Source organism: Ambystoma mexicanum, chromosome 1q (assembly GCF_040938575.1).
Source record: "Ambystoma mexicanum isolate Mex_15411 chromosome 1q, UKY_AmexF1_1, whole genome shotgun sequence".
Lineage (NCBI taxonomy): Eukaryota > Metazoa > Chordata > Amphibia > Caudata > Ambystomatidae > Ambystoma > Ambystoma mexicanum.
This window is the reverse complement of record NC_090922.1, coordinates 1,148,007,515-1,148,022,050: the sequence shown is the minus strand read 5'-3', so window position 1 is coordinate 1,148,022,050 and position 14,536 is coordinate 1,148,007,515. Positions and strand designations below refer to the sequence as shown.

Genomic DNA, 14,536 nt, shown 5'->3' with positions numbered 1-14,536 from the left:
TGCTCGTTCCCACTGGTGAAGGCTCTGGCCCCAGCATGGGAGCTCAACGTGGTGCTGACCAGGCTCATGTGTTCGCCATTCGAGCCTTGCATTCGGCACAGTTGAAATTCCTATTGTGGAAGACAGCATTTCTTGTGGCCGTCACCTCCGCACGCCGAGTGGGAGAGATCCAGGCCCCCTCCTGTAAACCTCCATATATGACATTCCACGAGACGGGGGTAGTGCTGAGGATGCACCCCTCCTTCATGCCCAAGGTGCCGTTGGACTTCCATCTCAACGAGCCCTTGGTGTTACTGGTTTTCTTCCCGTCGCCATCTGAGAGGACTTTGCACTCGCTGGATGTAGCTAGAGCGCTGAAGTTCTACGTGGACCGCACAGAGTTTTCGGAAGACATCACAGCTGTTTGTGAACTTGGGCCTGTAAAGCAAGGGAAGGCCCTCTCGAAGGCTTCCATTTCCAGATGGCTCTCCGGCTGCATCATGCACTGTCACCGGTTGGCAAAACGACCGTTGCCCGGCCGTCCGAGAGCCCATTCAACCAGCCTACGGCATCCCTGTCTGGTGTGCCCCTGCTGGACATCTGCAGGGCTGCTACGTGGAGGTCGACACACCTTCACGAGATTCTACTGTGCCGACCGGGATTCCAGGGAGGAGTCCAGAGTCGGCCAGGCAGTGCTGCGCAAACTGTTCGCTTAAAGGTGAGCATGGTGAGGAGGTAAGAGATGCTTAATGTTGAGTTGTTGAAATGCTTAATGTTGAGCCTTGCCACCTTCCGTGGTTGTGCATGTGTGTACTGCTTTGTATTCTTGAGCATGTGAATCCATGCCAGACCCCATGCTGGAGAAAGAACAAGTTACTTACCTGTAACTGTTCTCCAGCATGGGTCTGGCATGGATTCACATACAAACCCTCACTCCAACCCCTCTGCGGCTCTTCTCTTGGGCCTACTGCCACTTTACATGCTACCAAATCTGAAGATGGCTGCCAAAGGAGAGGCTTAGGTAGAAGGCAGTCATTGGCTGGGGGCAGTATGACCCAGAGTCCAGTGATTGGTTCTTAGAAAGTTCAGAAATGAAACTAAAACTGATTTTTTTCTTTACCGAGGATCCCAGCCTGACGACGGGGAATATTCATGAGCGTGTGAATCCATGCCAGACCAATGCTGGAGAACAACAGTTTCAGGTAAGTAACTTATTCCAAAGACTACTTTCGAAAATCTGATTACGGTGAGTACTAATGGTTGAAGTCTACCTGCAAACAGTCAATTGCAGAAAGTATCAAAGTTACAAATTTCCTCTCTAGAAATCAAGGTGTTGGCCTCTTAAGTGGTAAACTTCAGTAGATTCCAACAATAAGTGCCCCCAAGTCTCAATGATGAACTACAGAATCTGCAAATAAGTTTGCCTATAGATATCCCAGAACAAGCGTTAATGAATGTACCAACATGAAGAAATCGCATAAACGTACTTCTAAGAGATGTATGCAGGAATTTCATGAGATAACTTGAGTGTGTTTTTTGTTTCTTTTCGAAAGATCCCAACTCCTTGAATAATCTATTTGTCAATTCATCCCTTCTATCAACCAAATGAATTACCCATAGTTTACATTTGGCTTGATTTGGATTACTTTGGAAAGACTCTCTGATTATAGTTTGTAGTTTTAAGATGTCTTCTCATTGCACCACCAGGCCATTACGTTCCTCATGTGTGTCATTTAAGATTATTCTATTCAGGTCTTCAAAAAGGTGAAACTAGGATTTTATGGTACAGCAGTGTTGGGTAAGATTTTCATATTTGTGATAAATCTTCATGACCTGTGTCAACCCCAGAACATTTAACTTGGACTTGGGGATTACTTTCCCTTGTCCTAGGTGAAGGGAAATATTTTCCCCCCTCTCACCTAGTCTGTTTGGGTTACTCTGTTTGGGTGACCTTTTTATGTCTCTCCTTAGTGTATGGTTGGAGTTATAGTTTCCCATAACTTTTGGGCTTATGCTGGGTTGACCCTTTGTGCTCTCCTGTTAATTTCTTTTTCATGTACTTGAGTGAACTACTTTTCCCAAGTAGTAAAGAGGGATTTTCATCCCCTTTACATTTTGTATAAATGAGCCAGCACACCCAACCTATGTGGAGTGCTGGGGATGCGATGCGTATCCCCTTTCTTACTTGCCTGGTAACATTTTTGTTACTATTGTAAGTTTACCTCAATGGCTGGTGGCAGTGATTTTATCTTTGACTTTTAGTCATTCTTACTTGCAGACTGTTAATTCAGCCTCGGTAATGACAGAAGGGACACCGTTCTGCTAGAATGATAGGTTCTTTATTTTTTTACATTTCTTAGTATACCTGTTGGTGGTCTTCCCCTGCCATTCTAGGTGGGAACAACTTCAGTGGAAGTTTTGTTTTTGGCGGGTATCCTTTTTATTTCCCCCCCCCCCACTCGGGCTCCAGAGGTTAGGGAAGACGGGAAGCGAGGGAGGAGTCTGCAGCCCTTTGTCTTTTACCTTGCCTGAAAGGAACCGACTCCCAGTGAGGGGCTGGCTATCCTGATTGGATAGCCAGACCGCCCCTTTCTTTGAAATGCAGGGAGAGATTGCAGAAGTTGTGCTGGAGTCCCTGATAAATACTCCAAACCTGGAAGCTGCTGACAAGTTGACCACTGGAGTTGAAACAGAAGAGGAAGCTGACGAAAGGACGTTTGTAGCGGTTTCCAGCGACCGAAGAGCCTGCTGTGTAACCAAACCTGCTCTACCCTTTCTTCAAATCCACCTGGGGGTCCCTAACACAATGAATCCTGCCCAGAGGCTGGTGAGATCCACTAGTCTTCAGAAGACCTGCATTTGATCCATACTGGGCTGCAATATCCTGGGACCTCGAGCCATTGTGCGGTGCATGGTCCACCGAAGTGCGAATCCATCTGAAACTTTGGTGGCCTCCTCCTGGCTCTCCAGAGATGCAATTCGAATCCCTGAAGTCCCCCTCACCAGAGTGCAGGACCAAGAGAGTGAAGTGAATCCGACCAGCGATATTCATTCTTCATCTGGCTGCTGTAAAAAGGCGCTGTGAGAATACGTGAAGAAACCTTTGCTGGAAGTCTCCTCTGACTGCTGCTGCACGTTCCAATCCAGTCGCCAGTTCTTTCGTCACTAGACGAAGAATCCAGGGACGGGGTCCTGTGCTGCTGCGTCCTGAAGGCATCCACCCAGATGCTCTTCTTTTCTCCTAAGGTACTGTGTGTGCGTGCTTGAGTATTACTTACCTTAAGTCTGGTGTGCATCCTGTAAGGCTTAGTGGGTGATTAGTGTGGGTGGGAGTTTGCCCATACCACTTGCCCAGCTCTGTTGCTGTAACCTATATAGGGAGCCTTCTCAGAAGTCCCTGAACACTTTAACTTTGAAAGTGAATACTTACTTGTTTAAAGACGATTTCCTATGGAACTTTGACTTTCCCCTATCTCAACCTGTTTACAGCTGGCACCTAGACAACTAGGGTCCCTCTTCTGCCTCTGTGAGAACTCATGCAATAGACTAGGGAAGGACTGGATAAGAAAAGGCTTCTGTCTTGAAGTATAGCAAGTGTAAATGTACTTACTTGCTGAAAGAATTAGTGTGGTAACTATCTCTGTGAAAGATGAAGTTACAAAGTCTCCTTAAGTTATACTTACCTTTAAGTCACACTGTGCCCTCTAAAGAGTACTTTGAATGGTGTTTCCCCCTTCTGAAAAGTAATAAATGTTGGTACTGTTTTATCATTGCTTAACTGAATTAGTGTAAAAGCTTACCACTATGGGTACCTACCTTGAATAACATTGTGTTCTTTTTAAAGTTTAACATAGGGTGTTACTTACTCTGATCTGCTTTATACAAATCTAAAACATTCCTTCAATTAATACTTGCCTTTGAGTTGCTTAAAGCCCCAGTTAAACGTATAGGGTCCCTTGCTTACCTTGAACAGCTGTTGCTCTTCTAAACTTGTAACACTGGGTTGTGCCACCCCTGAATCTGCTTAGAGCATTTCCAAAATAGTCATAAGGCTCATTACTTTCCTTGAAATCCCTTGGGTCTTAAAGTGTAATTAGGTTTTACTTTCCTGGAATTGATGAGTGCATTCAAAATAGTTATTGTGTGTTAATACTTTTCATTGAGTAGTTTAAGGCTTCTCCAGAAAGTATGAGTTGCTTTACTAACTCTGAACCGAGTTCTAAAAAGTAATGTTGCAAGGAGTATACTTGGTTGGTTTATTATTTTTCATTTTTTTTTTTTAAATTTCTTTTTATTGATTTTAAGATGCAACAACTGAATTCGTTTCAATGCAAACCAAGAAGAACAACCCTACCTCCTTCCCCCTTCCCCCTCCCTTATAAACCCCTGGGACTTGGGACGACTACCACACGGCTCCAAACTAGTCCTGATTTGTTCGGGACTGCGGTTTCAAAATAAGTTCAGAATACAAATGTTATGGGGGCACCATTGGAGCATGTTGTCACTCTGTAGATACTGGAGTGCCTGGCCCCAGTCCGATTGAAAGCAGTGGCCACCTGCAACTTACATGACATCCATTCCATAGTTACAAAGTGCCATATCTTTCTAAGCCATTGGAGCTGTGTCGGGGGCGTCTGTTGCTTCCAATTTTGGGCTATCGTCAACCAGGCAGCTATTACCAAGACCATTATTACCTTGCGCTGGCGTTTAGTGTGCATGCTCTGTTTGGGGACCCACATGCCCGCCATCCATATTCTGTCCCAAGATTTTCAGCTCCCTGGACCATCTTCTCAACTTGGGCCTTGATCTCGTTCCTGAAGGGTAAAATGTACGGCATGTCCTCCAGATATGTCTAATCTCCTTTCTGGTGGCATCTTCGCCAACAGAGTCCATCCATATTGGGATACATTACTTTCAATCTGTGCAGTGTTAGGTGCCATTGTAACAACACTTTTGCCACATCTCACGCAGGTGGATGGATCTCGTCAATGTAATGATGTTTTGCCACACCTCTTTCCAATGTGTTTGCAGTATTTCTGTCCCTAGCGTCTCCGCCCATTTCTTCATATATATCCTCTTCCCCTTGTGAATTCAGATGGGCGTACAGTTTTGATATCAGTTTGCACGTGCCTGGATCTGTTATTACATTGGTTTAAAATTTCGTGAGGTCTCTTGTACCCACTTCCTCATTGATCGGGGTGGATAGCCAATGGGACAGCTGAACATATCGGTATATTTCCGTTCTCGACACTCCCAGTTCTTGAACACAGTCTTCAAATGACCTGAGTGATCGGTCTTTATACATATTTCCAATCCTAATACAACCTGCCTGTTTCCAGGAAATGAAGGCCTTTGGGTCCATCCCTGGCGGAAAGTCGGGGTTTTGGAACAGTGGTGTGAATGGGGATGGGTGCGTTGTTAAGTTACCTCTCTTGACTGCCGAATCCCATGTGTTGAGAGAAGCACTCATTATCTCGCTTATCCTGGTGTTCGGATGTCTATACCGTTTGTGGGACCATAAGAGGTTAGAGAGTGGGCCCCCTGCCACCGCTATGTCCTGGGTAGCCCAATTGGAGTGTGGCAGATCGGCCACCCATTCCTTGATCACCCTCAGCTGTGCTGCTTCATAGTACCTCTTGAAGTGTGGGAATGCCCGACCTCCCTCATCCACTGCAGCTGTCATCGTGGTCATTGTTACTCTTGGTTTTTTGTGTTGCCATACATATGCTGAGGTCATTTTATTTAACGAGCGGAAAAACGATCTAGGAAGCTTGATCGGAAGAGCTTGAAAGTAGTACAGTACTTTAGGGAGGATTGTCATTTTTACCACGGAAATTTGTCCCCACCAAGATGTCAACATAGGTGTCCACCTCGTTAACAGTTTTTGCAGGTTGGTGAATAATTTCGGGTAGTTTGCTGTGTACAGTTGTGTTATCGTAGGAGTGATTTTAACTCCGAGGTATATTGTTCTGTGCAAGTTTCATTCCTTGTATCTTTGACAACCGTACTGTGGTCCCAGTGTCAGCCGACAGGTTCAAAACCTCCGACTTGCTTTTGTTTATTTTGAGGCCCGAGATGGCAACAAATGTCTCCAGCTCAGTCATGAGTGTGGGCAAAGATCTGGAGGGATCCGCTAGGGCCAACAGCATGTCATTGGCAAATGCCATCATTTTGTGCTCCACCCCTCCCATCTGCACTCCCTTGATTAGATGCTGTTGCTGTATTTTCGCTAGGAGGGGTTCTAGGAACAGAGCATACAGAAGAGGGGACAATGGGCACCCTTGCTTGGTGCCTCTCGTCTGTGTGATGGTATTGGACAGGAAGGTGTTGACAGCTATTCTTAGAGTGGGGCTTTTATAGTTCGATTTTATCATCTTCATGTAGGAGTCTCCATAAGTTCCATTGTGTGAAAAAGTTGCGACCATTCAACTCGGTTGAACGCCTTTTCCGCGTCGAGCGCTACTAGAATGGCCTCTGTATTTGTACGTTCCGCTTTTTCTATAAGATGGCACACTCGCCTGGTATTATCCACGGTTTGCCTCATGGGGACAAAGCCTGCCTGATCCGCGTCCACTAGAAAGGCAATGTATGACGTCAGCCTATTAGCCAGGATTTTAGTGAAGAGCTTTGCGTCCAAGTTTATTAAGGCAATTGGCCTATATGATCCGGGGATGGTAGGATCTTTGTCAGGCTTCAGGAATAGCACCAGTTTTGCTTCATTCATTGATGCCGTGATGTTTCCACGGGATTTGAAGGAGTTGTACAGCGCCGTGAGTCTGGAGGCCAGCGCATTACATAATTTCTTATAAAATGCCTCAGTGAACCCGTCTGGGCCCGGAGCTTTATTCTTGGGGAATTGCCCATTAGCTTGTAGCACTTCTTCCTGCGTTATGTCTTGGTCCAGTGCCTCTCGGGCTTCCTCCGTTAGTCTCGGTAGGGTCACATTCTGAAGAAACGCTTCCTGCTTCATCTCGTCCAGGTTACCGGTGGTATAGAGGTCCTGATAAAAAGTTCTCATGATTTCGCCCATTTCGACGTTGGTTGTTTTTCGCGCCCCTGAGGGGTCCAGCAGTGCCTGGATAGTTCTCTCTGGTCGTCTCCTGAAGTTGTTGGGCGAGCAGGGCATCTGCTTTATTGGCAAGGATGTAATACTTTTGTTTCGTCCTCCGGAGTGCCTGTCCGATTTTCCGAGTGTGGAGGAGCTCCAGTTGACCGTGGATATGCTGCATTGCTCTCCTCTTGGCTCTGCTAGGGATGGCCACTGCTTCCTTTTGTGCATCTCGCAGTTGTGATTCGAGGTCCCTCTTCCCACTGCGCCATTTGTTTGTCTCTCTTGGCCCTTGTTAATTTGCATATTTAAGTAACTTTGGGTCTCACCCTAAGTTACTAGGGGAATCCAGACGTGGACCCCTTGCTCACTATTCTTCGAGAGGCACAGATCCACCCTACTGATGAGGTCCAACCAGACCGAAACACGTGTCTGGGGTTTCTGTTGGTACTCTTGTTCAGAGGAGAATTGCCTAACATTTCGGTGCTGGACTGCCCCAGGGCAGGACAAAGACTGATATGTTTGGGATATTTCTTCTCTGTGAAAGATGGTGAGCTAAAGACTCTGGGTAAGTCTCTCGTAACCAGGACTAATGTCTGGCAGAGGGGCTCCCGGGACCCCCCCTGGTTAATTTTCTCTTGGCCTTCAAGGCTATAAGTTCTCCCCGCAAAACCACCTTGAAGGCATCCCACACCGTCTCCTGCAAAACAATCCCTGTGTCGTTTTCAATGAAGTACCTATCAATCTTCTCTTGGATTTCCTCGACCAGCAACGAGTCTGAGTTCTGAGGGGAAACGCCAGGTCCACACTCCGCCCCCTCTGGTTTTCAGCTCTAGGGACAGTGTGATCAGGGCGCGGTCCCAGAGGACAATGGGGCCCATCTCCACCTCCATTATTGTCCCTAAGAGGTTGGTGGAGACCCAAATATAATCTGTCTTGAGAGCGAATCATGTACATGAGAATAATGTGTGAAGCCCTGTCGTTCCCCCTTCTTTACTCGCCAAGTGTCATGTAGGGCGAGGAGCTCAAATGCCTTCCTTAATGCCACTGAGGGCGCCCTCGATCTCTCACTAGTCTTGCCCGCTCTGTCCTGAGCCGGATTACAAGCCAAATTCAGATCTCCTCCCAGTATAATATCTCCTGTGGCAAACTCCTCAAGCGCCTTCAGCATAGTCAGTATGAAGGTCTCCTGTCCAGTATTCGTGGCATAAATCGAAGCTAGCGTAAGCCGCCTCCCTTCCAGCGCAACGTTGAGAAAGATGTACCTCTCTTCGTTGTCGGACCTGTGGTCATAGATCTGTGCCTTCAGTGTGACCTTTATAACCACCATTACACCAGCCCTTTTTCCTTCTGTATTCGAATGAAAGACGTGTTTTGCCCATTTTATCCTGAAGCGTGTTTTCTCACTCCTTTTGATGTGCGTTTTCTGATATAGTAGGATGTCTGCTTTCTGCATCAGGGCTTGTCTGTCTCGTTTGGCCAGTTTCATAGGAGTGTTCATGCCCTGAACATTCAACAAGAGCACAGTCACCGGAATCTTATTCGCGATCACCATCATAAGATTGGTAGGTGGGCTCCCTGCAACTGTCCCAATTTATCTGGAGTTCTCTGGGTCTTGCCCGTGGGTCGTCCTGCCTTCCCCAACATGTAAACCCCCCCTGCCCCCCCTTTGAAACCCTGGAAGTCGATCCGGGTTGCTACGTGCCCTGGGACGAATTGTCCTGCGCTCCCGGGTCGAATGTCCCCTCACCAACTTGTTGTGGGGAATTCTAAACCCCACTGAGACTTCCATTGGATTCCTTCTTCACTCCCTATCGGGCAAATCGTCTAACTCTATATTCTCCAGTTGGAGTTTACCGTGGTAGGCGTTGCCGTTTACTGTGTACATGCTGTACAAGAGTTGGACCCGCCTCTCGGTTGGTCATGTCCTCTTATCTCTTCCTTTCTTGTGGACCGTCTTCCACCCATCTTGTTGAGTTGGACCCCTGGAGTTCAGCTGGGGACGCGGTTGGGCGGTTTCTCCTCCATTCGTTATGCCTAGTAGCTCTGCGCCCTCCTCAAATGTGATTCTATGTTGGACCCCCTCCCATGTGAAGAGGAGGCCGAACGGGAAAGTCCATTTGTTTTTCACCTGGGCTGAAGACAGGTGGCGAACCACTTGACCCATCTTTCGCCTCTTGAGAAGGGTGGATTGGGCCAAGTCCTGGTATAGTTGTACTTCTTGGCCGTTCAGCCTTATCAGGGGGGCTTGTCTGGCTTTTCTAAGAAGCTGTTCTTTCTGCCTATATGAGGTCATAGCCACCAGGACATCCCTGGGCCTCGTTCCCGGTTCAGCCCCTCTTTTGGGGCCCACTCTGTGGATTCGGTCGATTCCTATCCCCAGGTCCTCTTCCTCATCCAAGATCTCTGTGACTAGTTGCATAACCGTCGCCTTCAGGTGGATTCCGGCACATTTGAGCTCCTCAACCTATTTTCTATGTCTTCACATTGTTTTTCAAGGTACGCCGTTGCCTGGGCTACTCTGTCCAGTGTTTCATCAGATTTTATGAAGTCTTCTTCCAATTGCTGGAGTTTCCTTTCAATTGTATCAGTTCTCTGTTTACCCACATCCTGCCTGAGTTCTTGGAGTGATTGCACCATTTTACCCCTCTGGATTGTAAATTGTTCTTGGACAGAGTTAAGCAGCTGTGTCTGAAGTTCTTTAAAACAGGTTTGCATATCCTCTTTAATCATTGCACTGCCCTCCATCCTCCCCCGCACTGCATTCGGGGAAAGTGGGGGGGAACGTCTTCTGGCGTGGGCATAAGGCTGTCTTGTGCTCCCCAAAGTTGTTTCAGATTCTTTCCCTGGTTCCTCTGCGGGGAAGATTGTGTTGCTGACCTCACCCGTGATTTAGACATTAATGCGTCGTGCTGGACTTGAAGGGGCTTGGTCTGTCGGGGTCCTCCGTAGGGCCTCGCCTGGAACCTAGGGCGTGATCCCTGTCGTTAACCGGGGGCAGGTACCATGGGAAAAGCTTGCCTTGACAGTCTTAGGGCAATTTGTGCTCTGACTATTGGAGATTTTGCTGTGTGCTTATAGGTGGAGAGCATTTCCACTTGATGCGCGTGGAGTATTGCAGCAGCGACTGTATTGGTGGAGATCTCTTATCTAGCGGATCGTGTAGAGCTCTAGAGAGCGGCCGCCCGCTAGTGCGCCCCGTGCTTGGTCAACTTCCCTGCCGTAGGGTACTTTGTGCAGTGTGTCCTCACCTTCAGTTTGGGCTGGGAGTCGGGTCCCGAGCCGTTGCCTCTGCTGTTGTTAGGCTCTATCGACCGTGGTCGCAGCTGCAGGGGAGGCCGCGGTATGCTATTTGATGATGTGAGCGCCAGGCCCTCCCCCTGATTTTGGCGGTCGGATGGCCTCCTCCACGCCGGCCCCCGGGGCTCGTCTGTTTAGGGCAGGCTCGCGCTTTCAGGTCCCCATACCCCATTCTGCATCCACCACGAGTGCTCTCCGTACTTCTCTCAGGGGGTATGAGCTACCCGGCGGCACGCTGATTCCCGGCGGTGCACTCGAGGCTCCACGGGAGTGGGGGAAGGGGGGGCTCTGCAGCGCTCCGCTGCTGAGTCCCCACGCCTCAAGTCTGCACCAGCGCAGGTACGCTCCACGGGGCAGGGCGCTCAGCGCTCAAAGGGACATCCGCACCTGCCACCCCTCAACGGTGCTCCAGCTTCATCGGGGGGGGGGGCGGCGAAGGCCCACCAGCGCTCTCCACCGTCTGGGGGTCTCGCCTCTGTTCGGACTGGTCTCCGCCCTTTGTTGGCCGGTCAACCACAGCTGCAGCCTCAACCCCCCCCCCCCCCGCGGCGCGGGCTCCATCCACAACGGCAGCACCGCCGATTGCCCGCCGGTGGTCTGCACGGCCGCCCAAAGCCGCTGTCTCTCCCTGAGGCGGATCCTGTCTTCCGAGCGGCTCCGTTGCTCGTCCGCCATACCCCCAGCTAGATGTCAGCCCTCCGCGGTAACGTTATTTATCAATTCGCCTGAAATGCTAATTTGATGTGCTTGTTGCCGCGGCCCTGATAGGAGAGACAGTTAGAAGTGTTCTCCCTCACCAGCTGCCATCGTGGAAGTCCTGTTTTTAACTGAGTGTCACTGCATGCATGACTAACTGTGTCTACTACCCTTGAATTACTGACTGTATTCTAAAAGTATATCTAACCTGGTTTTGCTTCCCAAGAATAGTTGATGGCATTATGAATGTGTAATAGGTTTGACTCACCTTGAACTGCTGATTGCTATTCTTAATAAGGTTATACTTTGGGTTGTATCCCTCAAGTATTGAGTTGGTTTTTATACTTGTGGTTATATGATATGTTCTAGTGCTAATTTCCCGAACATTTATCTGGACTTACTTTTATTTAAATAAACCATTTATTTTTTACAATACATAGTGTTGGCAAAAAATATGAATGAAAGGGGTTTCTTTTGTTCCAGCTCAGTATCCTTAACGATACAGCCACCTATGGAAGACTGCTTTTTCTCCAATTAGTTTAATGAACACTATCAATACTTTTCGCCTCATTACGAGAACGGCGGTAGCCGTGCTGATAAAACCGGCAGGGTGCCGCTGGACTCGTGGTGATTTACTGCCGCCTGACTTGCCGGAATAACCAGGGCATTACAGCCCTGGCGGTCCGGTCAGTCAGCTGCATTCGTAAATCCCAATTCCCGTAGGAGTCCGATAGGACAATATGGGAACGGGGACCACTGAAATACTGACACTGTGTAATAACAGTGGCGGTGTTTCAGTGAAAGTCTGCGGACGGGTGCCGTTCCGCCTGCCAGGGCAGACCTGGTGGGCGGAAAGGCAACCCGCCTGCAGACTTGTACTTTGCCGGTCTGGAAATAACGTTGCCGGTAAGCTTACTGGCTCCGTTGTTTGCGGACCGGCAAAGTCGTGATGAGGGCCTTTGGTTTTAGATTAGCAGACAAAAGTGGCATATGCAGAGACATATTTAACACTAGAGTATGCAGAAAATTGTTAACATGGGATTGATCTAAATATTCCATTAGTATTTTAATAATTCATGTATCCGTACAAATTTTAAGTAGAAGTACAATTCCTAATACTGTACAATGAAGAAACTTTAACGTATACAAAAATTAACCACTCTGACATAAGTTTACATTTCATATTTATACATTTGAAAGGCCAAAAACATATGAAGTTGATCTATATTTCGTGTCTGTGTGTAGATACACATTTAATCTACTATACAATCCTATATATAGTTGGCCACATTTCATAAATCTACATTTATGCAAAAAGTTGCCTATTGTGCATCTTTTGTGTATGCATTTAAACCTTATTCATTTATATCTGTTGGTAATCATCCAGCATGTTTGTTAATTTTTGACGTAAATCTTATTCAGCAGTGTCAAATCTGTTGCTTTTACAAATGAATCACCATACTCATGGGTGCCACCTTCTGCTGTGGAGCCCTTTTTCCTTTTCCGATATCACCAACCAGTTTCGACATTTAGATGCATATCATCTCCCAGATCATTTACTTTCCTCTGAATCAGTGTAATTGAAATGAACTAGTGCTGATACTTGATATCTATGGAAGTGTTCGTAACAATACCATTAAATGTTGAATGTTATTTATTAATTTTTATCTTAAATAACATGGAAAATATTTCAAATGAATTACTTTTATGAATTCCTCAAATAAATCCTGGCTATTATGAAATTATGTTTTAATGTAGAATTTCCAAACTCATGGAATTGGCAACGTTTCAGCCTAAAAGACCGCAACCAGCAAAACAGCCTCGAATGAGAAAGCGTCGAAAGATAAAAGACTTAATAAATGTAGGCACAGCTGCACATCCAAGGTATGTATCAGGTGTATAAATAGTATGTCAATGAAATAAGTTTATGAATAATTTATGCTGTGGCTTAGTTCTCTGACTGAACCAGCAAGTTATGGAAATGGTTTGTTTGCTCTGTATAGTCGTAACTTGTATGACTTTGGAACCATGTCACACCTGAGACCTTTGTCTATCCCAAAAAGTAAATGCAAAGGGGACGCACTCATGTTGCTTTTAAATTATGAAGTCAACTGACCACCATCACAGCTGCTTTGAGGGATAACGGTTTAGTTGTCACAGTTTGTGATGGAAATAAAACATATGCATGGGAGGCCTGGAGAAGACATTGGGCACACACAGAGTATCTCATGGCACCTTTCTGGCCACTCTGACATAGTTTTGTGACTGACTTTGTGGGAGCAGGTTTGATTAACTTGCTGCATTGTAAAGTAAATGCATGTTCTGTTTTATTCTGGAAGCTATTTGAAATATTGTTTTTGTTTGCCTCCCTTTCACCCACTGGTTCATATGCGGGCCCACTTATACTTTCATGGGAGCAGAAATGTTTTAAATACACGTGGCCCAGACCTCCTGCATACTATAGCTCAGTGTTTCACCACACACTAAAGAATAGTTAGAAGCTACTTAACAAACATACATCATGGCCCCTACCAGCTGTCAAAGCTCATGGAACGATAAATGCTCTTTTGAAAAAGGCTTTCCAAAGGATACACATATGTTGTGTCTTGTCTTTGTGGCAATGTATTATATGTTCCTTTGCAGATCACCTGCTCGCCATTCTAAACTGTTAGAATTGTGGAAAATCCGATGGGATTCCCCCCCAGGAACCTAGTCTGGATCCCTTCTCATGTGGCCAGGAGAAGGCAGGCACTCTTTGATCCCGACACTAGGGGTGGTGTACTGCGGAAGGATCACATGGGTTTGGGGGTGGGGGAAATGAAAGAGGCGGCAAAGGCAGCTGACACTTAATCGGTCGGATGACTGAAAAGGACATTGGCAGTGCGAGCAGATGCTTAGCTGGGGGGCCCAGGAGCCTCCAGATGAAAGGAGACCACAATCAGACCGAGAGAGCAGTGTGGAGAGCGGGAGGGGGACAGACACACGGACGCAGAAGAACAGTAAGGCCATATTAGGAGAGTCCATATTAATATTGAAGACTCAGAGGCGGAGAAGTCTGGAGAGAAGAGGTGAGGTTGGCCCACTCTGAGGGAGACCGGCACAGGGGTCCTGTACATCTTAGCGAGAGTGATCGACAGGGTATGAGAGATGCAAGGCTTGCGGACAAGACATTCAAAGGAGTAGGATTGAATGGGTATGATGGAGGTAGGTATCCATTCAGGGAAGACAATGGCCACTCCGCCTCCAGGCTGGTTATTCCTGGGCTTGGAATGGATCTTGTAGCGCTCAGGAATAAGGGTGTCAAAAGCAGTGACAGAGATGGTATTGAACCACATCTCATGAGCGTGAGGACGTCCAGGTCAAAATCTTCAAGTAGGTGACAGATGTCACAGGAGTCTTTAACAGCAGAGAGAGAATGGAGGGGAGTTAAGTGAAGGTGGTGGCCACCTTTTAAAGGTTTTCCTAGTAGGGGTACAGGGACGAGGTACCACTGCTGGAGAGGGCAGTGAGGAA

The 14,536-nt window shown here is 47.2% G+C and overlaps 1 protein-coding gene across 3 annotated transcripts in view; it reads left to right on the top strand.

Annotated features, from left to right (window-relative positions):
- The window catches only part of RNPC3 (RNA binding region (RNP1, RRM) containing 3), a 393,936-nt gene that overhangs the window by 127,637 nt on the left and 251,763 nt on the right, over positions 1 to 14,536 (top strand). For all 3 annotated transcript variants that reach the window (XR_011290577.1, XM_069641890.1, XM_069641891.1), the window contains exon 8: positions 12,782 to 12,907. Coding sequence is in view for 2 of the 3 variants with exons in the window: in XM_069641890.1 (XP_069497991.1) it covers positions 12,782 to 12,907 (126 nt within the window). In the remaining variant the exon portion in view is untranslated. The remainder of the gene's footprint in view (positions 1 to 12,781; positions 12,908 to 14,536) is intronic.